Source organism: Elephas maximus, chromosome 21 (genome assembly GCF_024166365.1).
Source record: "Elephas maximus indicus isolate mEleMax1 chromosome 21, mEleMax1 primary haplotype, whole genome shotgun sequence".
In the NCBI taxonomy this organism is placed as follows: Eukaryota; Metazoa; Chordata; class Mammalia; order Proboscidea; family Elephantidae; genus Elephas; species Elephas maximus.
The window spans coordinates 39851430-39876545 of NC_064839.1; the positions used below are offsets into that span (position 1 = coordinate 39851430).

The following is a 25116-nucleotide window of genomic DNA, read 5'->3' on the forward strand; positions in this document are numbered from 1 at the left end:
TGCTCCTTCCCAGGTGGCTCTAGCCCCCTGCCTGATGCTGCAGCTGCCGCAGGGGCTGGCCTCTTGTCCTGGAGACCTGGTTTCATGGTGGCCACGGGTGGGCTTGCTGAGCCAGGTCCCTGGATACTCGCCTGACTGGGGTCGTGGTCCTGAGCCCAGGTCTTAGCCTCTAGGATGGGACCTTCTTCCTGGATAGCACCAGAAGCAACTTCCCAGGCTTGTGACCCTGAACCCTGTCTTTCTGCAGCACCTAATCCAACTTTTCCATCAGGGGCGGTGCAACATCTCTCCATTGGACAGGTGGAAACTGAACCTCAGGAGTTTCCAAAAGAAGGGGTAGTGCACCCCAGAGAACACTGCAGATTACTGAGTGATGGAAGGGAGGCCCAGACCAGTCCAGGGAGAATGGAGGCTTCCCAAGGGCCCCCCACCCTTGGTTTGGCTCAATGAGCCCCGTCTCGCTGGCACATCAATCCGCAACCCTGGGCTTCGGGAAGCTTCGGTTTGACCTAAACAGCTGTAAGGTGGCTCACGCAGCCCCTGGAGTGGAGAAGAAGCTTGTGCCTGCTTTTCCCCAGAAGCCCGGCTTCATGCGCCCCACGAAGGTGGGGTTGCCTGCCTCGAGTCTTCAAGACTTAAGGCTGAATGTGCCGTCGCCCACGTGCACACGGTGCGTCCCCACGCACAGGTATTGGGACCCCCACCACCCAGAGGGGATGCTGCCGGAGGGTCGGGGCACAATCTCTCAAAAGCCCAGCCCCGGGCAGCTCATTCGAGTGGCATCAGAACCAAGGAACTTATGGAGAAGGGTCTGAACTCTTCTGAGCCCACGGCGGGCGGCCCCAGTACGTCCTCCACCGCTGCTCTGTCTCCTTCCCGGGGGATGTACTCAGAGGACCCCGTCCCGTCGCTGTGCGGGGGTGCTACCCTCCGACAGCCTGTTGGAAGCGCGAGAAACCCCGGTTCCAAGACCAGAGGTTAGAGAGTGGCTGAGCCCCTCGCTGGGGGGTGGGAGCAGGGCGGCCCCGCCTCAGCGCCGCCCCCGGCCCGCTGTGGCGCCCGCGCCGCGCCGGCCCCGCTCGCCGGACCAGTCTGGCAGCGCCGGGCTCGGATTTCAAAGCCCTGGTTTCGGCCGTGAATGGGCCTGCGCCGCCCGCCGTTCCCACAGCCCCTCCCGGCCCCCCCGGCCCCCTCCGCCGAGCCCACGTGACCGAGCCTCGGCCTCCGATTACCGCCGCCGCTTTAGTGCCGGCGACGAGCTGTGCGGCGAGCTGCCCGCTGCGCCCCCAGCGCTGCCCCACAGCCCGCAGCGACATGGCCCGCGCTACCCGGCGGCGGCCGGCGACTCCGGAGCGCGGCGCGGCGGGCCGCTGAGCACGGCCAGGAGGCGGGAGGCGCGGCCCGGCTCCGGAACGAGCTCCAGCCGCTGCCCGGCTGCCTCCCTCCGCAGCTCCCCGCGCTCTGCCGCCGCCGCGGCGGCCAGGCCTGAGCATGGAGACGGCGGAGAAGGAGTGCGGCGCCTTGGGCGGGCTCTTCCAGGCCATCGTCAACGACATGAAGGTAACGGGGCGCGGCGGAGCCGGCCGGGGGCGTCGTGCGGGCCGCATGGGCGGGTGCGGGTGCGTGTTCCCTCGGGGTGCGTGGTGGCGGGCAGCGGCCCCCCCCCCCCCGTGTCCACGCGCCGCGGTGTCTGTGTGTCCTTGGCTGCGTGTCCTGCCTGCCTCTGCTGGGCGTCCGGGTCTCCGGGTGGCTGTCTGGGAGGTGTGGGTGCCTGTGTGTCGGCATGTCCGTGCGGGGCCGTCTATGCCGGGGTCGCCCGGGTCGCAGCGCCCCCGTGGGGCGCGGACCTGAGCCTCCGCTCACGCGGGCTGCCCGCAGCCCAGGCCCCCAGATCGTGATTGGGGTTTGGTTCCGGGATGATTCTGAGGCCCTTCAATGGGTCCGGGGTCTCGCCGGTCTCCGCCCCCTTCCACATCTTTCTCACCCGCTCACCCCCCCCCACCCCCGCGCCTCGCGCGGCCCCAGAGTCCAGACAATGCTGTCACCGCCAAAGCAGGAAAAAATAATAAAGCGAAGAACCTTTAACTCTTTCCCCACCGGAGTCGGCCTGTGCTCCCGAACCAGCCCCTCCGCCCACGAGCCCCAGGGAGCCCTGGGCCCCCCAAGGTCTCCAGGCCAAGTGTAGCTCCATCCCAAGGATAGGCCTCTATCCTCGCTTGGGGGCGGGGGGCGGCGGGGGGAGAAGGCTGGGGTTGGTAGGCAACCCCCAGGAAGCACCTTCCCTACTCCATTCCCGTTCCCCCTCCCCCTAGGCTGTCAGCTCCAACCCACCATCCCCATTCTTTGCCCAAGGTCAGGTTGGAACAGGCTACCACATCCTGGCTCTCCACTGGCTCACCAGGTGGGGAAACTGAGGCCTGGGACTGGCTCAGGGTGGTTAAAGAGAGGTTGGACTCTGTCTCCAACCTCGGCTCATTGTTCATCTACGGGGCAGGGAGACCCTCTGCCCCCAGTGAGGGCAGAGTCTGGCAGGGCTGTTGGGCTGACTAGTCAGAGGCGAGGCTCCAGCGACAGGGTGTGGGCCAGGAACCACCTTTCCTACCTTCTCCTCAGGAGCCCCCACCCCCTGCTTTGGCCTAGGATGAAGAGGCAGGATTGGTAAGGGCAGGTAGAGCAGGAGAAAATACTGGGCTCCCACAGGAACTCCTGAGAGCCCCCACCCCCACAGCCTATCACAGGCTTGCCAAGTACACAACACAGAATCCCTCAGTGACATCGAAAGCCTAGGAGGAAACACCATGCACCACGGAAAAACTGGGGCCGGGCCCTAAAGTGATGGTGCAGGCAGGCCAGAGATGGGGGCTTCCGTGCCTGTCGGGCAGCTGCCAGATCCTGGCCACCTGAGAAAGAGCTTGAAACCGCTCTGGCTTGGGACTACTGGATTAACTGCATGCGGGCGCCCCCCGTGGCTTGGGACCTCCTTCCCTTGCAATTCCACCTCCATGCCCTTTCTACAGGCCTTTGGAAGTCGGAGCCTCTTCTGCCCTCAGCAGACCCCACCTGCCCTGTAGCCATCACAGCCCTGACACCAGGATCCATTCTGGGACCTGGGACCAAGCAGTCCAGACCACCCTCCCCAGGCCACTCCCAGGGAATGGGTGGGGTAGGACCTCCCCCTGCCACCACCCCTGCCCCTGCAGTCTCACAGCAAACACTGCAGAGAGCTGCAGGAGGGGCAAGGCTGAGGCCATCCCTCTTCAGTCAATTTGCAAGGAATTTAGGGAAGAGACCCAAGGAAATGGGCCCAGATCCTAATACAAGATTCAGATTAGACTTCAGGCAGGATTTTTGGACACGTGGAGACAAAATGGGAGGGATCTCACCTGGGGTGATGCCAAGCACCAATGTCTCCTTGCCCATGACGCATGCATGCATGGCTGAGAAGGGGCCAGGCCACTGAAAACCCATCACCTGCGTTTTGGGGGCAGCTTCTGGTCAATTCCCTCAGTGGCCTGAGCCACAGAAGCAAGCGGGGCTTCCAAAGAGAGGGACTGTGGCTGCTGGCAGGGTTGAGGAGACTGAGCTTTCCCATGAGGCCACTCCATGGTAAGTCCGTAGGCCCCACAACAGGCCCCCCTTGCCTCTAGGAGGCCTGGACCCTGGCTGAGGGGAGGCAGAGTCAGGGGCAAGTGAGGTGGGGAGGGCCTCCCCGAGTTACAGCTGGGGGAAAGCACCATTCAACTCAGGACAGATGCCCCCCAGGTGCCAGGCTGCCACTTCATGAAGCCCAGAGAAGGGCAGGGATTTGCCAAGGTGTCAGGACTGCTCACAGCCCAGGCAGCACCTTCAGCAGAGCAAATCAGGCCTCCGCTCCACACCAGGGTCATCCAAAAAATAGGGTCATAGTCTTTGTCTTCCTCCACAGTGGGAAGTCTTGGCCGTGTTTGTAGGGGCTCTTGGCCCAGACAGAAGTTGTGCGTCATCTCCTTCTAGCTAGCATTTACCGAGTACTTACTAGGTGTTGTGCTAAGTGCTTTCCATCCAGCGCCTCCTGAGTTCCCACACTGACCCCATGATGGAAGTGCTGCTCCTATCCTGATTTCACAGGTGAGAAAACTGAGGCTCAGAGAGGGGGCCCTTGCCTAGGGTCACCTGGAAAGCCCCCTGTATCTGGGATTGGAGTGTGGGCTGCTTGTCTGCACAGCCCACATCTGAACCACCACCACCAAAGTCTGCATGCCTTGGCAGCCTCCTCATGGCGCTCATCCCCATCTGTTGGGCACCTCTAATGACAAGCAGCCTGCCGGGGCAAAACCAGGCATCCTTCCATCCCTGCAGCTCCTGCCACCTCCCCTCCTTGATGCCCAGGTGCCCATCTCCCTGTACATAGTAACCAGTCATACGTGGGGCCTGATCCTGACCCTGCCACTCTGTGGCCTTGGGCAAGTCAGTTAATCTCTCTGGGCCTCAGTTTCCTCATCTCTAAAATGGGGGCAAAACACTATTCCTGTCACAGGGCTGTTACTAGGATTCATTGAGATCACACATTGGAACACTAGTGCCTGGCCCATGGGAAGCACTTGACCAACAGCATCAATTACTGTTAGTAGTGATAATAAGCCAGCTGTAGAGGCTGACATGTGGGGTGAAGGCTGAGGATGGCTTTCCCTGGGGCATGGCTGCTTCAGCTCCTCAGCCTTGTCATTGAAATGGGCTGCTGCTTTGAGAAGCTGGAAGCTCATGGCCTGACTCTCTGAGGTCCGGTGGGAGGGAGGGGGAACCCCAGGTCCTTGGAAACTGAGGTGCCAAACCATCTTCGAGGTGGAAGCAGGCCTGGCCTCCCCCATGCCCTATTTCGTCCCGCTTCCCACTTGGGGAGCTGAAGTGTGAAGGTCTGGGATGGCATGAAGGTCCCGCTGGCCATGGCGAGGCTAAGGGAATGGGCTGGCTAAGGGAATGGGCGCTCAGCCCAGGGGCATAATGGGGATGGGACCTGGCTCTACCCAACTTCTCCCAGCTCTGTCCCTTGCTCTCTGGGACTGCCCAAGGGCTGTGGAGGCAGCTAAGGAAGCCTCTTGGGGGAGAGGACAGCTAGCTCTAACCCTCACCCCTTCAGTATCTTTTCCTCTCCCTGAAGGTATTAGCAAGGCTCTAGGGCTGGGGGAGCCTAGGTGGTGGGACTGAGTCCCCTTGAGAAGGCCTCTGGGGATTTCAGAACTGCTCAGGACGACCTCCTGGACCTTTTGCTGCTGGAGACAGCCCTCCCACAGCCTTCCGCTCCCACTCCAGCCTGTGTGAACTTCTCAAATATTTGCTCTCCCTGGGCACTGTTTTGGCTGAGCTAGGAGGAGAGAGCATCCTGAGGTTCCCTAAGGCTGCCCTGTCCCTTTCCCATGCAGTCCCCTTTGGAGCTGCCATGGTCCCTGCATCCTCTCGGTAGGGGAGGACCCACAGAACACCCACCGCCCAGGCTCCTGCCAGCAGAGCCCTCAGAGGCTGGGTTTCCTGCCTTCCTCTTTCCTTAGGAAAAGCTCCACCCCCTTGCCCCATCCTGCATGGGAGATTGGACACACTTTGGGGCTGGGGCTTTGCTGGCCCAAGGCCTCCCTTCAAGGATCAAGACCTCCACAGGGCCTTTAGGCCAGGGCTGAGATTTCTCCAGGACCCAGCAGTTGAGGGCCAGGCCCATTAGCCAGAAAAGCCTCTTGATCATACTGGACAAGTCGGTCCCCAGGAGCCCAATCTCCCTAGTGGGAAACCCCCTCCCAACTCAGAGCCTTGGGCCAGACTGGGATAAAGACCACACTGTTCCCCTAGGAGGGGAGGAGGGCTGGGGCTGGAGAAAGGTAGCTCTGTTGGCCGCACAAGGCCCCATTCAGCCTGGGGCCTGGCTGTCCCGGGCAGGCTGGCCAGACTCGAAGCAGCCTCGGCCTCCTCAGGCCTGGGATGGCTGGCCAGGCCAGGCAGCAGCTTCCAGAGCATAGGGTGGAGGCCCCAGTTTAGGCCTGGTGCATCTTGAGCCCTGCCAGCACTCCACTGCCTCTAACCCCTATGCCAGGTGGGCAGGTTGGTGCTCACCAGGCTGAGCGTGTGTCCAGGGGGACAGGGTACCCCTCAAGGGGCTCAGCCTAGATCCCCTGCCAGGTCCCTGAGGAGCCTGAGGAGACCAGACCCGCAATGGACTGTTTTCCATCTCCCCTGAGGGACCAAGGCAGTAGGATGGACTTCCTGACCATCAGGTGGCAGGGATGAGGCAGAGTCCCTTGTTCTGGGGTAGGCTTCCTCCTGCTTACCCCTCTCTGGAGGGGTGGGGCTGCTCTGTCAGAAGCCGCCCAGAGTTGGGCCAGAGGCATAAGGGGAGCCTGCCTGAGTGGAGCCCCACCTACAAGGTCTGATAGCCTCTCCCATCTCCCCGGGCAGAGCTCCTACCCCATCTGGGAGGACTTCAACTCCAAGGCCACAAAGCTGCATTCCCAGCTGAGGTGAGACCACTGAGGGTGCCCCAGCTGGGGAGGGGAGCGTGGGGAAAGAGGACCTCACAGCCACAGAGGGCCCCATTGTCATCTCCCCAGGACCACCGTGCTGGCTGCTGTAGCCTTCCTGGATGCCTTCCAGAAAGTGGCCGACATGGCCACCAACACCCGAGGTGGGGAGGGGGCATGGTTGGAGGTGGGCTTGGAGGCTGGAAAGGCTGGGTGAGGTGTGGGCCAGGGAGAGGACACCAGAGCTGGGACCTTGAATTCTGCTCCCTAATGGAATGAGCTGGCTGTGGAGAAGTGAGCCCCTCGTCACTAGAGGTGTGCAAGCAGGAGTAGGTGAACCAGGACAAGGATGTTGCAGCAGGATGCCATTTTTGCAATGGGCAACTCACTTGATCCTCTCAGCCACGATTGTTTACCCACCTGTACAGTGAGTCTGGTTATGGCTTCTGCCCACTCACCCTCACCCCATCTGCCTTTTGGGAGCACACAGGGCACAAGGGAGCCTTCCTGTTGGGCTTGGGGTCACCTCTGCCTTCTGGTCTGAGCAGCGAGGAGCTGGGCCCCTGTTCTTCAGATGGAGGGAGCAGAGGGCAGTGGGAGGGCTTGCACTCACACCTGCACCTGGGCACACCTGGAGGGGAGTTCCCAGCAGGCTGGACGGGGCTTTACTGGCTCTGCCTCGGATGGTCTGGCACTGGCCTCTACCAGCTTGGCTACGGTGGAAGGAACACCAGGACACCCACAGCCACAGGAGGCTGGCATGGCCGGTCCTGCACAGAGAAGGAGCTCTGTAAATATTGACGAATGATAAACCCACGCAGGGCCGGTTGGGAGCAGCCCTGCCCCGGGATTGCGGAATGATGGGGGCGGGGGCTGAGAGGCTGCAGGCAAGGGCTGTGGGCGAGGCCCTCCCGGGCCGGCGCGCCCCCTTGTGGCCCAAGGCCAGGACTTCAGCGGCCTCGAGCGCGCCCCTTCCCACGCTGCGCGCTTGCCTCGCCAGGGGCCACGCGAGATATCGGCTCGGCGCTCACGCGCATGTGCATGCGCCACCGCAGCATCGAGACCAAGCTGCGGCAGTTCACCAAGTGAGTGGGCGCGGAGGGTGGGCTGGCGGGGGATGTTCGCAGGAGACCTGGGCCTGGCTGCACTGATAACATGCCCCTGTCCACCCGCAGCGCGCTGCTGGAAAGCCTCATAAACCCACTGCAGGAGCGCATTGAGGACTGGAAGAAGTCGGCCAACCAACTGGACAAGGACCACGCGAAAGGTGGGGATGGGGCTTCAGTTGGGCTGGGCTAGCCCGGCCCGCACCTACTCTGCAGGGATGGACGCTTGTAATAGCAGTCTACCGTTATTTTCCTCACAGAGTACAAACGTGCCCGGCACGAGATCAAGAAGAAATCGTCCGACACGCTGAAGCTGCAAAAGAAAGCACGCAAAGGTAGGGCCCTGAAAGGCCCATCGAGGCACAGCCCCAGGGGGCTTGACAGGAGCCCCCGGGCCCGTCTCCGTGGCCCCCACACCCTCGGGGCTCCCCAGGGCATTCTTCTGGCCAGAGGGGCCCCATCTCCACGCAGAACCCTTTCAACTGTTGGGCGGGACAGTGGGAGCCTCCCTGAACCCCAGACATGGCCCAGGGCCTTCCCTCCCAGGGAGACTGAGAAGGCCAGGCCCTGCCCCACCCCAGGAGGGGCTCTGTCCATCCGCCTGTCTTTCACACATTCTTTCTCTCTGTCTCTCCTCTCTTCCCACATCCTTCCTGTAGAGCTACTTGGTAAGTCAAATGTCGCTCCCTCCAGCTGCTCCTCCTGTCCTTGTCGCATTTGTCTGTCTCCCCCAGCTCAGGGCCATTGGAAGGAGACTCCAGGCCAAGAAGGAGCAGGAAGGTGGTTGGTCAGCGAGCAGGGGGACTAGGGTACAGGCCCTGGGGATGAGTCCGGGACCACCACTGGGTCAGTCTGCCAGGTCAAGTGGGGTTGGCCAAAGTGGGGTGGGGAGCACAGGCCCTGGCCGTCCCACTCCACCAGGCTGCCTACATTCCCTACAGGTCACCTCATCCATCTCCTCATCCTGCTACCGCCTCTCTCTGTCTCTCTCGCTGCTGCTTCCTTGTGCTGTTGTCCTTGTGCATTGCTTCCTGAACTGAGTGGTAGCCACATTGAGACACTTTCCTTCCCTGCCCCCTAGAGCCTAGCCCCTGGTTCTCCTGATTCTTGGACAATGACGGCTAAGCCCCCATGTTCCATTCAGGCCCTGCTTCCATCCACCCTGTGATGCAAGGGGCACCATCCCACAGGCAGTGAGGGTACCCTCTGGCATGGAAGTAGTGCTTGTGGGTACTGCAGGGCTGGCCGTGCTCCCAGGTTCCCCTGAGCACATCTCAGCTCTGCCCCCCTACCCCTCCCCCCAGGCTTTGGGTGGCTTTGTAGCTTTGGTATCTTTCCTGTGTGTGTGTGTGTGTGTGTGTGTGTGTGTGTCTTCTCTGCCTGCTCCGATGGGACCAGACCCCCATAAGCCCCCAGTGTCCCAACTGTCCTCCCCAGTCCTCTGATCCCCATGCAGTGCCCAGCCCCACAGCCAGGGATGCCACCACGGGGGCCTGAGCCATCAGTACCTCGAGCCAGGCCAGCGTCCCCAGCGCGGCCTCTCCTCCCAACTCTCCAGGGAAGGGAGACCTGCAGCCCCAGCTGGACAGCGCTCTGCAGGACGTTAACGACATGTACTTGCTGCTGGAGGAGACAGAGAAGCAGGCTGTGCGCCGGGCCCTGATCGAGGAACGCAGCCGCTTCTGTACCTTCATCACCTTCCTGCAGCCAGTGGTGGTGGGTGTCCAGGGTGGGGGGCCCCTCTGAGCAACGCTACGATCATGCCAGTTGAGGGGTCCCTTGAGAGAGAGAGTCCCAAGAATTGGGGCTCAGGAACTGCTGGGTCTTGATGACCTGGAGGCCCAGACAGGTTGGGCTGGGGCCCAGGGTTGACCCTTGGACCTCCAGGAAAGGCCGCTTTTCAGTGATCGGTGGTTGAGTGCCATGTGCTTCTGGCCCATAGGCAGATTTGGTAGCTCATCTACTGATTCGGTAAGGGCCATGCCTTTATCAACCCTGGGTGGCATGGGTCAGTGGGGAGGATGGTCGAGGAGGGGCCTAGTGAGGCCTGCTCCTGCAGGGTGGGCGGGCTGACTTGCTGCCTCCTCAGAACAACGAGCTGACCATGCTGGGGGAGATCACCCACCTGCAGGGCATCATTGACGACCTGGTGGTACTGACTGCAGAGCCCCACAAGCTGCCTCCCGCCAGCGAGCAGGTGCGGCCAGCCCTGGGCCAAGGGACGGGGAGGAGAGGGGAGAGCCTACCCTTGGTTGGGGACAAGAGGAGAGGAGACAAGGGACAGCATTTGGGGGCAGAGCCCAGGCATGTCCTGAAACAAACTGTGAGCTGGCCAGGAGCATGTGCCCAGTTGAGGGGTGGTATGCCCTGGCTGATGGGGAGCACAGGCTGAGGGCAGATGGGGAAAGTCCCATAGGCTACACCTGGGCAAACCCCCTACCAAACCGGACCCCCATCACCTCCTGTAGCTTAGGCACAAGCGAGCACACCTGCCACCTGTGCTGACCCTGCCTACCTCGTCTCACCACACTGGGAGCAGTTCATGTGCCATTGCACTCATTACACACTTACTGCCTGCCCACACCATCTTCCCACATCAGCTCAATGAATCAGCCCAACAGCCTCTATAACAGGAAGGGTAGGCTCCTTTTCACAAGAGAAAATTGAGGCCCAGAGAGGTTAAGCAGCTTGCCCGAGGTGACACAGCAGAGCCTACATTTGAACCCTGTGGTGTCATGGTCAGTCTTGCCTGCTAGCCTGACCCCAGCTTCAGTCAGTGCCCCTGAGAATCATAGAGGGCTGAATTTCTCCAGGGGACCTACCCCCCAGGAAGGAGCTTGCACTAGGACAAGACTGGGCGGCTCTCAGACTCCCCAGGACCACTTCCTGTAGCTGGTTCATGATTGGGAAGAACATGGGGGCCTCTGGCTTTACCCTCCCTCTGGGAGCCCCGAGAAAGTGATAAGGCTCTCTACAGGGCAGGGGCTGCCTCCGTGACTCCCATCCGTGTCCTCATCCAGGTGATCAAAGACCTGAAGGGCTCAGACTACAGCTGGTCCTACCAGACACCACCCTCGTCGCCCAGCAGCTCCAGCTCCCGCAAGTCCAGCATGTGCAGGTCAGTGGGGTTGGGGGGCCGTCCCAGGAAGGGATGGCAGAAGCTCCCACCTACACTGCATCAAGAATTGCTCTGGGCCCCAGAATTCACACAATTTCTACATCATCCAAAGAACTTGCAAGTGGAGAGGAGAGACTGTGCCCCAGTCACATTTGTCGGGGGTGGGGAATGAACAGTAGTAGCTTTAATTTTGGACCCTTAACTGTGCACCTGGCACTGTGCTCTGTGCTTTAGGCATTTTCTTCCTTGAATTCTAACACCAGCATGTGAGGTATGGTGTTGTCACCATTTCAAAGAAAGGGAAACTGAGGCATGGAGTCACAGTGTTCAACCATGAGCTCTGCCAGGCCCTGCAGTCTGGGGAAATAGTAAGAATCTAAGGCCAGGGAGAGGTGTGGGAGCTCCTGGGAAGGTATGCTGAGGCCACAAGGTAAGGGCAGTCTTACCTGGCTGGTTCCTGAGAGCTGGTGCCCAGGCAGCTGGCATAGGCTCAAACCCTGGCCCAGGCTGGCCCCCGAGGCCTCAGAGCCAAAGACAGGCCAGAGATCTCTCTGTCACAGAGCAGGCTCAGGACCGGGGCCCCTTCCTCGGGATGGCACTGGGGCTCAATTTGGTGGAGACGTTTAAGATGCAAGGTGCCTCGGGTGGGCAAGGCAGTGAACACAGAGCAGGTTCTGGGTGGGGGAGGCCCCTGCTCTGTGCCAGGTACCCCCTTTCCCAGAACCACCTCAGGCTGGGCACCCAGGGCATGGGAGGTAAGCCAAGTACAGGGACCTGCTCCTGCTGCAGGGAGCAGAGAGGACAGGTCTGCAGGAGGCTCTTTAGACCCTGGGCAGCGGTATCACAGAAAGGAGGATTGATTGCAGGGACAGACCAAGGGCAGGAGCTGGGGGCGTCAGAGCAACACTTAAGAGGAGGGTGACCTTTACTGCGGGAACACCACCCCAGAGTGAAACAGCTACCCAGGGCTGGACACCCCACAGAGGATGTGAGCTACCCGGGGCTGGACACCCCATAAGGAGCGGAAAGGAGAGGGTGATGGTGGGCCCAGGACCCACCTGAGGGCTAGACACCCCATTAGAATGTGATGACAAACGCCAGACTTGGAGAAGGCAGTTTAGAGCTTGCTTGTTTTGGGTTCTAGCCCAACTGGGAAACTGTTTGGCTCTTAGTGACTTGGTTTCCTCATTACTATGTAAGGATTACTGTTCCATGGCAAAATTGGAGACAGAGAGATGGCTTTGCCCTGGGCTTGCCTTGATGAGTGGCTCCCCTGGGCACTGGGGCATACCGGGCAGGGGCTGGGCCGACCAACTGGTGCTCTGTTCCCTGCCTCCTATAGCTTCCCAGAACCCAGCTCCTCTCCAGCACCTAAGTTTCAGAACTTGTAGTCTGACATTATTTTTTCCTTCCTTGCCCCTCACCTCTCTCCTCCACCCTTGTCTGTCACCCTTCGTCCACACACACCCTGTGTCTCCCTCTCTGGCTACTGTGCCCCCTTTTCACTCTCCTAGTGCCCCCAGCAGCGGTAGCAGTGCCAAGGGTGGCGGAGCCCCATGGCCTGGGGGCACCCAAACATACTCACCCAGTTCCACCTGTCGCTACCGCAGCCTGGCACAGCCAGCCGCCACCGCCCGCCTCTCCAGTGTTTCCTCCCACGACTCTGGCTTCGTCTCCCAGGATGCCACCTATTCCAAGCCCCCCTCGCCCATGCCTTCAGACATCACCAGCCAGGTGAGGGGCATCAGAGGACCACTCGGGTGGGGTGCAGTGGCCTCATCACAGCCTCTAGCTATCTAGGTGTGGGGCCACCTACAGCTTTTGAGACTGGCCTGGGGTTCCCCAGGACCGCCACAGAAGGGACCAACATGAGCTCACTACCTAGGAGGGCTTGGGGAAGTCTTGGAGCCACCAGTGTCTCCCAGCAAGCGTCAGGCAGGGTGAAGCAGCGTCAGCGAGGGCTTTTGTCACCCCACTTCCTCCCCATTGCTTATTATCTGTCCCCTCCTCCAGCCATAGGAATCAAGAGAGGGCAGCTTGCCACCTCTGACCCTTGTGACCCTCCCCCTGCTCAGGCATACAGTGATTGAGTGGCTGGCCACATGAGGCGTGGGGCACAGGGGCAGGGGCCCCAGGATCTGTAGACATCCTCTCCTCAAACTTAGGCCAGCTTGCTGTGAACCCAGAGACCAGCCCAGAATCTCCCCAGCAACACCCGCCCCCGACTGCTGACACCTGGGCATATGGCCCTACCTCCCTTTGTCCTCTGCTGTGGTCTCTTCATTTGTCCATCTCACTGAGGCTGCAGATAGCCGGCCAGGAGGCTCAAGGCAGACATCATCCCTCTCAGCTTGCTTCCCCAGCCCCTGTCTACTCTGCGCCAGGTTTCTGCATGCCTTCACAGTAAGGTTTCTCCATGAAGGAGAACGTACGATATGTCAACAGTGAACTGGGAGGCTACTGTCCATAGAGTGGACAAGCCCACCTAGTCGCTGGGGGCAGGTGACGAGCACCCTATGAACATGCATTAGGTGTTAATGGAGTGCTGAGTGATTGTCAGGTCACTGAATTGTGGTTTTTAAATGTATGTGTGAGTTAGGGGAGGTTCCCATGTATTTGTATTCACAGAGGCGTGTGCCTACGGTAGGAATCCTGTGTAGGTCAGTGTAGCCAACCCACCCATATATCCCCCAATTTCAGCCAATGATCTCACCTCATAGAAGATAGAAGTCACCAGACAAAAACTTGTTCATCTTCCATGACCAAATCCATAACCCTACCTGCATTTGCATTCACTCTTCTGTCCCTGCCCATCAATGGTAGTGCCTCCATTTGTGCTCAGCATTCTGTATGCTCCACTCTTGCCCAGTGATTTCCCCACTTCATTGCCAGTCTCCTCCTGTTCTGGGTCATTCCTATCAGTATACAGATATGCTCTAGAATCATCCATCTTGCCCCCTCCCTTGGCCCTACATCCTCCTCCAAAACCTGGTCTCTTTCACAGCAAAATTTCTCAAAAGAGTTGTCTGCCGTGATCATCTCTACTTCATTTCCCATTCACTCCTGTCTACTTGATCTGTCCATAATTGAGAAATGGTGGACTTGTCAGTTTCTCCCCTATACATAGTTCTATCAGTGTTTGCTTTATATGTTTTAAGAGTATTTTTATTAGGTGCATACAAGTTTAGAAATGTTAACTCCTCATACAGTGAATGATTCTTTTATCATGATGTAGTTGACCCTTTCTGTGCCTATAATGCTTTCTGTCTTAATGTCTATTTTGATAGTTGTTTGATATTACAACTATCTCAGCTTTATTTTGTTCAATATTTATATTATCATTTTCCAGCTCTTTACTTTTAAACTCCAATACCCTTATGTTTGAGATGAGTCTTTTATAAACAACATATGCCTAGATTTTCTTTCTTTATTCAATCTAACAATCTCTATCTTTCAGTTGGTATTTCTCGGTCCATTTACATTTATTATGATTACGGACATACTTGGACTTCTGTCTTACCTTTTTCTGTTCTCCTTTTTCTGTGCTTTTTTTCTCTTTCCTTGCCTTTTGTTTGTTTTTCTTTTTCCAATTACTTCCCCTCTCTTGGATTGTAGGAGCCTTGGTGGTAGTTAAGAGCTCAGCTGCCAACCAAAAGGTTGGCAGTTTGAATCCACCAACCGCTCCTTAGAAACCTTATGGGGCAGTTCCACTCTGTCCTGTAGGATCACTATGAGTTGGAATTGACTCAACAGCAATGGGTATGGTTTGGATTGGATTGTAAATTATAGTGTTTCTATTCTCTTAGGAGTTACCTTGAAATTTTACCATACGAACTTAGTAAAGTCATACTTCTATCTCCTAAATAATTCAAGGATCTTAATATACTTTAACTGCTGTCACCCGCTCTCTCCCAGCTTATAAGCTATTATATTTTAGTTCCCTCCTCTTTTATAAAAAAAAAACAATTTTATAGCGTCCACAAATTAGACTTTTTTTCTTCTTATATCATCATTATGATTACTGTTGTTATTTTACAAATATAGTACTCATTTAGATTTATACGTTTCTTTGTTTATCATTTCTTCTTGCATCTTAAACCTTTCTTCTAAGGCCATTTTCTTTCTAAAGTAAGTACATCCTTTAGAGGTTCTTTTAGAATAGGTTAATAAATTCTCAGTTTTTGTTTACTTATAAACATGCTTTATTTTGTCCTTTTTCTAGAAAGTTAGTTTTGCTAGGGACACAATTCTGGAGTGACAAGTATTTTCTCTTCATATTTTGAGATATTTTCCCCACTGTATTCTGGCTTTCATTGTTTTGGCTTTTTTGTCCTTTATATACACAGAATCGCACAGTGTATTTCCTTTATGTCTGACTTCTCTCGTTCAACATTATGTTTGTGAGATTGATCCATGTTTTGTGTGTGGTTGTATAGCATTCTCATTGCCAAATAGCATTCCATTGTGTGACTATGCCACAATTTATTTAACATATCTATATTTAATGGACATTTGAATAGTTTGTAGTTTGGGCTATGAACATTCTAGTATGCATTTCTGCTGAGTACATACCTGGGAGTGGAATTGCTGAGTCACAGAATGGGCATATATTCAGGTTTAGTAGTTACTACCAAAGTTTTCCAAAGTGGTTGTGCAGTTTACATTCCTTCTAGCAAGATTATGACAGTTTTTGCTATTTCACATCCTCACCAGCACTTAGTATTTTACACCTTTTTCATTTTAGCCATTCAGGTAGGTGTATAGTAGTAGTGCCACGTCATTTCCCTTATGACTAATGAGGTTGAACAACTTTTCATACTTTTAAAGTCCAGTTAGATATCCTTTTTTGTGAAGGACTTCTTTAACTGTTTTGCTCATTCTTCTACTAGTTTGTCTGTCTTTTTCTTATTGATTTGTATACTGTCTTTATATATTATGGATTGAAGTATTTCACTGGAATACCTTTTCTGATTTTGTGAGTTACCTGTTAGTCTCTTAATGGAGTCTTTTACTGTCCAGAAGCTATTTTTATGTTTTAATACAGTCAGATTTATCCATTTTTTGAATTTTTAGTGCTTTTGTGCTCTTTATAGAAGTTTTTACATACTCCAAGGTCACAAAGATGTTTTCCTCTACAAACCTTTTTGTCCTACCTTTTTCACTTAGATCTGGAGCTCATCTGGAATTGTGTGTGTGTTGTGTGAGGTAGGGGTCAAGATAACATTTTTTTCCCCCCATATGAATATCTAATTGACCCAGAACAATGTACGGAAAAGACCGTCTCTTCCTCACTGTACTACAGTGTTGCCTTTGTCATTAATCCGGTGTCTGTATATGTGTGCGTATTTCTGGACTTAGTAGTCTGTTCCGTGGTCGATTTGTTTGTCCTCGTGCCAATACCACACTGTTTTATTTATTGTAGCTTTCTAGAAAACCTTGATACCTGGTAGTAAAAGTTCTCCAGCTTTCTTAGTCTTTAACGTAGCTGTATTATTCTTGGCGCTTTCAATTTTCGTACAAATTTTAAAATTAACTTTTCAATTTCCACTAAAAACAAAGCTTGGGTTTTGACTGGCATTGCATATGTCTCTATTTAGGCTGTACCTTCTCTCAATAATGTTTTGGAGTTTTCAGTGTAAAGATCTTCCACATCTCTCGTTGGATTTATTCCTAGATATTTGATGTTTATTAATGCTACTGTTTTTTATATACTTTTTAGGGTTTTTTTTCTTGTTGCTGGTATTTAGATATACAGTTGATTTTTTTGTAAATTAGCTTTGCATCTAGTAACCTTGTTAAAATGACTTATTAATCATAATAATTTCTAGATTCTTTTGGATTTTTATACATACATAATCACATTGTTTGTAAATAATGACTGTTCTTTTTCTTCCTTTCCAGTTTTTTTATTTCTTATTGCCATATTGCACTGGCTAGAACTTCTAATATTAAATAGAAATGGTGACAGCGGGCATCCTTATCTTTTTCCCAACCTCAAAGGAGAAAGTATCAATATGTTAGATATTCTTTATCAGATTAAATTCCTAGTTTAAATGGAGTTTTTTATTTATTTGCTCACAAATGGGTGATGAATTTTGTCACTGAATGTTTTCCATTGAATTTTTTAATTTAACAGTTATACTGCCAAAGGTCAAATTTGTTTATTGTTTCCCCTGAATCTCCTATGGTGCCTTATTTCCTTGTATGTTGGTGATCTCGTTCATCATAATCTGGAGAAAGTCAGGGGCCTAAGTCAAGGATGATTTAGAGAATCTGTCAGGAGCTGGGAGGTGCTGCTGATCCCCTTTGAGGTATCCTGGCTTGATTTGGGTAGGCATAGGGTGGCTGCTCACCCTGCCAATTGCCCAGTCTCCCAGCTGCTATGCTGAAGTCAGTGTCTGCCCTCGGGAACACCACCCATCACATAGGTACAGAAGTCACAGTCCTGTTTCTAATTTTGTTGGGTTTTTTCCTTCGTTCTTTATTTATTTATTTATTTTTGGTCTTCTTGGACACGTCTTCTTTCCTTCCTCTCCAGAGTCCCTTACTTTCTCTGAACCTGGACATGCTAAAATCAAGAATTACATCTTCTGCAGGATTTAGTTGAAGTAGGAGGGGTCGTCCTAGGGTATCTAGTTCACCTTACTGCTGAGAGTTGGACTCTCCCATTCACACCTCAGTCCACTCTTAAATGGGCTTCTGCCCTAAGGTATGTCTTCTGATACCAACTCTAAAGATCTTCTCTGACACCAGCTGAAAGTGCAGTTCTTCCTCTGACCCTAACCATCCAAAGCAGGGTCAGCTCTCGCAAGTTCAAGGGCACAGTCCTCCAGACTGCCAAGTCTGCCCAAGACCTCAGACACCACCCACAAGCTCAGGGATCTCTAGGACACCATACTTTTGATGAGCTGGCTACAAATTCAGGGGTTCCCACTACCCTCTTGATTTGATAATTTACTAGAACAACTCACAGAACTCAGGAAAGCACATATACTTAAGATTATATTTTATTATAAAGGATACAAGTCAAGAGCAGCGTGTAGAAGAAACTCATAGGGTGAAAGTCTTGGGGGTAGGGAGCCTTGGATCCCCAATGCAAAGCTTTCCATATCCCCAAGGATGTGTCACTCTCCCACACGTCAATGCTTCTCACCAACCAGGAAGTTCACCTGAGTGTCAGTGTCCAGAGTTTTTATGGGGATTCATTACACAGGCATGATTGATTGAATCATTGTCCACATGGTTGAACTCTTATTTCCAGCCCTCTCCCCTCTCTGGAGGTCAGGGTGATCTTTCTGGCATGACCATCCCCCATCCAACATGAGTCACCTCATGTAGTATAACTTGTCTAGTGTGGTCTGGAGCCCTCCATGAATAATAAAGACATAAAGCAATTCTTCACCCTAAGTACCCCTACCGTTCTACTGAAATAGTTCTTGTCTCCATGACCTCCTGTGGCCAGATCCAACGGACACTTCTCCACCTCCATCTGCCAGACCCCAGCAGCATCCGCACGCTGACTGCCTTCCTTCCCAGAACAGGCTTTCTACCTGATTTCTGAGATATCAGCTGCTGGTGCATTCCCACCCACTTCTCTGGCTTCTTGTCACTCTCCTTTGCTGGATGTGCCTCTTCTTTACAGCCACTAAATGTTGGCACACCGGGGCCTTGGTTCTTGAATCTCTTCTCTAACTGCACTGCTACCTAGTGACCTTATCCTGTCCCACAGCTGCCAGATTTGTGGCTGCAACCCTGACGTCTCCTAAACTGCGGCCTCGAAAATGCAGTTGCCTCCACTGCATCTCCTCACTTAGGTACCTAGTAGGTAGCTCAGCATCACACGTGCACAATGGTGTTCTCGACTCTGTGCTTGGACCAGAATTCTTCTCAGAGACAACAGTGACAGGCTTTATCTGCCTGCTCCAGCCAAACCCCCAGCTGCCATCCTTAATACCTCTCTGTCCTTCGCCCACCACATCCAGGCCATCAGCAGAAAGCCCTGCTGTTTGTCCTCAAGATGCGTGGTTCTTAGGCTGAGGCATCGGGGTGGTCAGTGTGGCGTGTGCTCTGGGCTGCATTCTGCTGCCATGCTCGGTGACCATGACCCTGGGGGGCACAGGTGGGGTGCTGAACCAGACCACTGCATGCCAGTGCCGTGACTGCATCTCTTCTCTCCTCTCCCTGCCTCTCCCGCCTGCCCTGTCTGCCCACCGGCCCGTCTGTCTGGGCGACTGACTACCTCCTCGCCTCTGCATGGCAGAAGTCCTCCAGCTCCGCGTCCTCTGAGGCCTCGGAAACCTGCCAGTCTGTTAGCGAGTGCAGCTCCCCCACCTCGGTCAGTGCCCCCTGCCCGCAGCAGAAGACAGCCCAGCCCCGGCCTGTCACCAGCTAGTCCCTGCCCTCCTGCCCTGGTACCACCCACAGGGGTGGGTGCACCCAGCACTGTCCCTGGCGGCCACTCCTCACACCACACCCTCCAGGGATGCCTGCCTGCCCTGGGCCTGGGAGACCAAGGGGTCACATGGCCACCTTCCTGCTCTGCTCAGCCTCTGCCCTTGGCCACCGTTGTGAGCCTGAGTTACAGGGAGGGAGCTTGGCTGAAGGTAGCATGGCCCTGATCCGCCCTTCACGCCCACAGGACTGGTCTAAGGCCGGCCCCCACGAGCAGCCTGCAGGCACCACCCTGCAGCGGAGGAAGGACCGAGTGGAGCTCCTCCGAGATGCAGAGCCAGGCCCCACCAGCGGGGGCACCGTGGGCCCCGGTGGGGAGGAGGTGCCACGGCCCCGGATGTCCCCTGCCACCATTGCAGCCAAGGTAGGCAACAGCTCCCCTGGCAGCCCACCCAGGCCCCAGCTTCACCCCAGGTAAATGCCAGGAGGCCTGAGAAGCAGTCTTCAGGGCCAGCTCTGACCACTTGTTCGGGCTGCCTGCAATCTGGGTTGAGGGTTGGAGTGGGAGCGGCTCCAGGTTCTAGCCTGCGGTCTCACCTCTCCCCCAGCACGGTGAGGAGGTGTCTCCTGCGGCCAGTGACCTGGCCATGGTGTTGACCCGCGGCCTGAGCCTCGAGCACCAGAAGAGCAGTCGGGACTCACTACAGTACTCAAGTGGCTACAGCACACAGACCACCACACCCTCCTGTTCCGAGGACACCATCCCCTCCCAAGGTGGGCTCTGGAGCCTAGGGACCTTGGGGACTCCTTCACAGACCTTCGGCCTACCCCCACCAGGGACAGCTGAGGCTCCGCTTCGAGAGAGGGCCCAGTCCTTTCTGCTGCGGGTCGCCTGGGTGGGGGGGCAGGGCCAGGCTCGGTGGGGACCTGGGCGCCCAGGCTCAACGCATCCCGTGCCCCCAGGCTCCGACTACGACTGCTACTCAGTGAACGGGGACGCAGACAGTGAGGGCCCGCCCGAGTTCGACAAGTCATCCACCATTCCCCGCAACAGCAACATCGCCCAGAACTACCGCCGCCTGATCCAGACCAAGCGCCCGGCCTCCACCGCAGGGCTGCCCACTGCCTCGGGCACGGGCCTGCCGTCGGGTGCACCCCCTGGCGTGGCCACCATCCGCCGCACACCCTCCACCAAGCCCACCGTGCGCCGCACCCTCTCCAGCGCTGGCCCCATCCCCATCCGGCCGCCCATTGTGCCTGTGAAGACGCCCACAGTGCCCGACTCACCCGGCTACACGGGGCCTGTGCGGGCGGGCAGCGAGGAGTGTGTCTTTTACACTGACGAGGCTGCCTCACCCCTGGCAGTGGACCTGGCCAAGTCTTCCCCAAAGAGGCTCAGCCTGCCCAACACGGCCTGGGGCAGCCCCTCTCCGGAGACAGCCGGCTACGCAGGACCAGGGGCTGAGGATGACGAGGAGCAGCAGCAGCAGCAGCTGGCCGCCAACCGGCACAGCCTGGTGGAGAAGCTCGGGGAGCTAGTGGCAGGTGCCCACGCCCTGGGTGAGGGCCAGTTTCCCTTCCCCACGGCCCTGTCGGCCACCCCAGCAGAGGAGACACCCACCCCACCCCCTGCCGCCACCAGTGACCCCCCAGCCGAAGACATGCTGGTGGCCATCCGGCGCGGGGTGCGGCTCCGCAGGACCGTCACCAACGACAGGTCGGCGCCCCGCATCTTGTGATGGTACCATCCACGACTCTGACCTCGGCTGAGGCAGGTGGCCTGGTCTGCTTGAAGCAGCACAGAGGAAGGCAGGGGAAGGAGCCACGTGGAGGGGGAACACAGCCAGGAAAGCATTTTTTTAAGTCACAGGCAAAGCCACTTTATGGAAACACACCCAGCTTAGATTTCAGCATCGAAACAAGAAGTGACTTCTTTAATCCCCCTTGCCAGGACGCGCCTGCAGGCCTTGAACTGGTTTGGGAGCCTGTTTTATACTTGCTATTCTGTTCCCTCCTCTCCCTCCTGGCAGGCTCCGCCTTTCCCATGTCTCTGTGAGCCCCCAGGTGTACCCCACACCCACAGCAGAGGGGTTGGGGCCACGTCCACGCCATCTCAACCTGCGGTCTGAAGTGCCACAGCTCAGCTGACCTGGCCCACTCTCCCCAGGTGGGCAGTGCCTCGCCCTCTGCTGTGAATCCTGGCCCTCCTCTTGTCCCGACTCTTCCTCCTCTTCCCCTCTCTCTGCCTCTCCTGAGCACCTCCATCTGGGAGGCAGAGTGGCTGTTGAGAGGCCTGGGGCCCAGTCAGCTAAGGTATCTGATTGGACCAGAAAGAAAGTTCCACAGATTGAAAAGCAGGTTGAAGCTGGGAGGCTGGCTGGCTGTAGGGGAGGGGGCTTTGGGGCCCAAATGGAGTCTGGGGAGGAAATGCAGGAGGGCTGCCTGGAGGCGGCTCAGGGGGCAAAGGCAGCCTTCCCTCCCCTGTGAGCTGTGGCTAGAGGGCACAGAGAGCCCCTCAGAAACTAGAGAACGACGGGAGAAGGTGAGGGCCCCAGAGATGTGGCCAGCCAGTGGGACTGTTCTCAGGTGTCCAGTTTTCATCTGGGCACATCATACTTTAACTCTGGTGGCACCTTGGGGTCACAGTTTCAGCTACCTTTGAGGTGGGGGCTGGAGTTGTACAGGGTTGTGTGCGGGGGGCGGGTATTTTATGAACAAAATAAAGTGGAGCTGACTCTGGATGAGGACAGCGTGAGTAAAGTGACAGGGTGTGTCTGCGAGTATCCAAGGGGCAGGGGCCCCACAGCAGCGGTGGAGGGGGGTGCAGCAGGAAGAGGGAGGAACTGGTTCCCCAGAAGCTGGGGGGCAGCCGTTATCCTCTCCAGAGTCTGGAATGTTGCCAAAATACGGTCCAAGAGGGCTGAGGGCAGTGTCTCCAGGGCTGTCTGCCGTGGTTGAGCCACGGGGCTGCAGGCCAAGGGTCCGGCCCAGGCGGGTCACATCCAGGGAGGTTGGCTTTGACTCTGTTGCCAGAGGAGAAGCCATCCTTGGGCGGTGCCCACCAAAGTCCTGGTCCTGTGCTGGCAGCAGGGGCTGGTAGGTGGGGGGGGGCCTCCACCTCCAGGATGGTTCCCAAGTCTAAGCAGGTCAGAGCACGTGAGACTAGGGCGAGCAGAGGGGTTCCTCAGGGTCCCAAAGACTTGGGCCACAGGGCAGGGGCCTCCCCAGGGTCAGGAGAGCAGGCTTTTCGTGGTCTCAATAGAACGGAACTGGTGTGAGGCTCCCGGCACCAGGCTTGAGCTCCTGGTAGTTCTTTGGGCTATGAGCTAAAGGAGGGCTAGGATCCAAGCAGCCAAGGAAGCCCCTGGGTGGACTGAGCCCATGGCTCACTGAGGGCTGGGAAGCAGGTACTGTTAAGTGTAGGTCATAGGGCAGCCCCACTGGGGTTTGCCCAGGTGGGCTGATGGTTTGAGGTGCAGGGTATGTGAGAAGGGGTGGGGGGGAGCACACTGGGGCCTTGCCCACTCCCCGTGGGGCATGACAGTTCTGAGGGTCTCATGAAGAAGAGCTGCCTCCCCCTCGGGGAGTGGGCACTGCCCACCCCTCTGCCCTGGCTCCAGAGGTGTAGGGGAGCCCTACGCTTTGGAGCTTCCCAAGGAAGAAGCAGGTATGCGCCCCGCCCCCTCCCTCCTCCAAGCCACCTGGGGCTGTACATACTCCACCCCCCATGACTCACTCCCCCACCCTCTCCTCAACTTAGCAACCACCTCGTAGGCCCACCCCCTCAGAATCCGAGCCAACCATCCGCACCATAGACTTTGGGAGACTTCTTTTCGTTCCTTTTATTTTTCATTTTGTACAGAAAAATATTCTTTTCAAATGGGTCTTTTGACTGAAGTAACTTTTCTGGTGCTGTTGTTAACCTGTTCCTTAATTTATTTTCCCACTCCAGTCCTCCCTTCCTGGTCCCTACTCATCTTCCCCGCCCCCACCCCCCCCAACCCCGGCCATCTCATCTGAACCGTTTTGTTTCTTTTCTTTCTGTCGGTTTTTGGATAAATTATCCTCTCCTCCCCCCTACACCCCATCCTCCCCTCGATTTAAATAGTCACTGCTACAAGTAACAAATGCACTGTGAAGATTCCAGTATTAATAAAGTTGTACTGTAATTAACAGCCCTGCCTCTGCCTGGCTTCACTCAGTTGCTGCTCACCTGTCCCACCTGCCTCCCCTGTACCCCAGGGACCACCTGGCCCCAGCCCTTTCCCATCCCAGATCCTGGCCAGAGGGGCTCCTGGGAATCTTCAGGGGTGGAGGGACCAGGCACTGTGCCAGGACCTATGCCTTTGAAATGCCACTGCTCCATCCCTGCTGGGGGCTGGGAGGGAGCCTGGTCAGGAGTCACTGCCAGGAGAATCCTGACACCCCTGACCCCACCCATCCCTGTGAAGGAGCAAGTTGAGGTGACATGGGCTGGGGCGGGGCTGTGAGGAACTCAAGCCCTAAATATCTGCCATACCATGCTCTCTGACTAAGGCTTTGTCCATTCCAAATCCTCAAACCCAGACCCCAAGGGCCAAGAGTCTGGGAAGGACCAGCCCCAGCCCCCTCCACCCACCTTCTGCCCTTGGCCAGCGGGCCACTCAGTGAGGGCAGGGCAGGCGCCACAGAGGGTCTCCAAGCCCACCCCAGACTTACAGATGCAAAGCAAATCAAGCCAAACCAAACCGAAACGAAGCGGATGTTTAATAGAAAAAAGCAACTGGAAGAGCGCCCACTGTGGCAAGATGTGGCATTTGGCTCTGCCCTCTGCCCAGCACCCCTGCTCGGGAGGGGCTGGTTGTGGAGTCCCTACATTGTCCCCTGTCCCCACCTGCCCACCAGGCACAGCTGTCGCCTCTGCAGACCATGGGAGACATTCAGCACCTTCAGGAGTTCCTGGGTGGTGCAAATGGTCAACATGCTCTGGCTGCTAACCAAAAGTTAGAGGTTTGAGCCCACCCAGAGGTGCCTTGGAAGGCCTGGCGATCTACTTTAAAAAAATCAGCCATCAAAAATCTTATGGAGTGCAGTTCTACACTGACACACATGGAGGCGCCATGAGTTGGCATGAACTCCAGGGCAGCTAGCTCCTTCAGGCAAGGGGAGGTACTGAGGGTGCTGCCAGGGGGGACTGTGAACTCTGTCCTCATCCACCTTCAGGTTCCCCCAGCGCCTGAGACTGCTGGTGAGACCATGATGGGTGCAAGCTGAGCCTTTCTCTGGCACTGAACCCCTCAAAGAAAAAAAGCCTTGCCAGGGTTCCTCTCCCAAAGCAGGCTGCCCCAGCAGAGTCTTAGGCCCAGCCTGACTTCTGTGTGCATGGAGGACCCCTCACTGCCCCCCCAGGGCCACCATGCAGGCCATCAGGGCAGGAGGCCTTCGTCCTGCGCCCTCACCTGCTCCACTGCGCCTGGGAAGCCCGGCAGGGAGGTGGAAGGCTGCTGGGGTGGAAGGTACAGCCGGGCGGCTGCATGCTGTGACGGAGGCTGTGGACCGCGGGGCTGAGGGCTTGGCACCTCACAGTCCTGCCAGATTTGGAGGGAGCTTTGCTTACCTGCAGAGAGCAGGAAAAAAAAAAGAAAATAGTGCAGGGGTAGCCAAGTGTTTTCCCTTGGGAACGCACAGCCCTGCCCCCACGCACAAGACCAAGCCACACTGCTAGTCCCTCTACCCAGGGCTGTATCAGTTTCCAGAAATGACCTGCAGTTCTGGGGAACAGAGGAAATTCCAGGAGATGCCGGCTCTGCTGCAGGCTTGAACCCAGATGCCTGTCCTGCCCCCGCACCCCCCCGCCACCCCCCACACACACACCCATCCTCTCAGAGCTCCTTACAGCAAGAGCAGTACAGCAAGTCCATGACCCGGAAGCAGTTGTCCAGCAGGGCTTTGGGCCGCACCAGCTTCAGCCCGGGGGCACTCAGCAGGGACAGCACTGCCTCCACCTCAGGGCTGGCCTCCACATCCTGGAAAGAAGGAC

General features: G+C 56.3%; 2 protein-coding genes across 11 annotated transcripts in view; one reads left to right on the plus strand and one right to left on the minus strand.

Moving 5' to 3' along the window:
• The first annotated feature begins 1405 nt into the window (after positions 1-1405).
• On the plus strand, positions 1406-23252 carry MTSS2 (MTSS I-BAR domain containing 2). 6 transcript variants are annotated; one of them, XM_049863598.1, is made up of 15 exons: positions 1474-1560; positions 6145-6273; positions 6421-6482; positions 6573-7272; positions 7483-7567; positions 7658-7749; positions 7849-7923; positions 9147-9304; positions 9678-9785; positions 10609-10706; positions 12221-12440; positions 18967-19041; positions 19345-19521; positions 19706-19871; positions 20061-23252. In XM_049863598.1, exons 5-15 carry the CDS (start codon positions 7518-7520, stop codon positions 20834-20836), a joined length of 1995 nt encoding a protein of 664 aa, XP_049719555.1. In that variant the 5' UTR covers positions 1474-1560; positions 6145-6273; positions 6421-6482; positions 6573-7272; positions 7483-7517; the 3' UTR covers positions 20837-23252. The 6 variants fall into 6 exon arrangements, with proteins under 6 accessions (XP_049719550.1, XP_049719552.1, XP_049719551.1 ...); XM_049863593.1 differs by lacking the exon at positions 6145-6273 and having other exon boundaries at positions 1406-1560; positions 6573-6646; XM_049863595.1 differs by lacking the exon at positions 6145-6273 and having other exon boundaries at positions 1406-1560; positions 6573-6646; positions 12317-12440.
• IL34 (interleukin 34) overlaps positions 23162-25116 on the minus strand; it is a 74296-nt gene continuing 72341 nt past the window's right edge. For 3 of the 5 annotated variants that reach the window (XM_049863600.1, XM_049863601.1, XM_049863602.1), the window contains 2 exons: positions 24973-25102; positions 23164-24693 (listed from right to left, as the gene is read on the minus strand). In XM_049863600.1, coding sequence (XP_049719557.1) covers positions 24503-24693; positions 24973-25102 — 321 coding nt within the window. In that variant the 3' untranslated portion in view covers positions 23164-24502. Of the gene's footprint in view, positions 24694-24972; positions 25103-25116 lie in introns of all 5 variants that reach the window. The other 2 variants (XM_049863603.1, XM_049863599.1) reach the window with 2 other exon arrangements.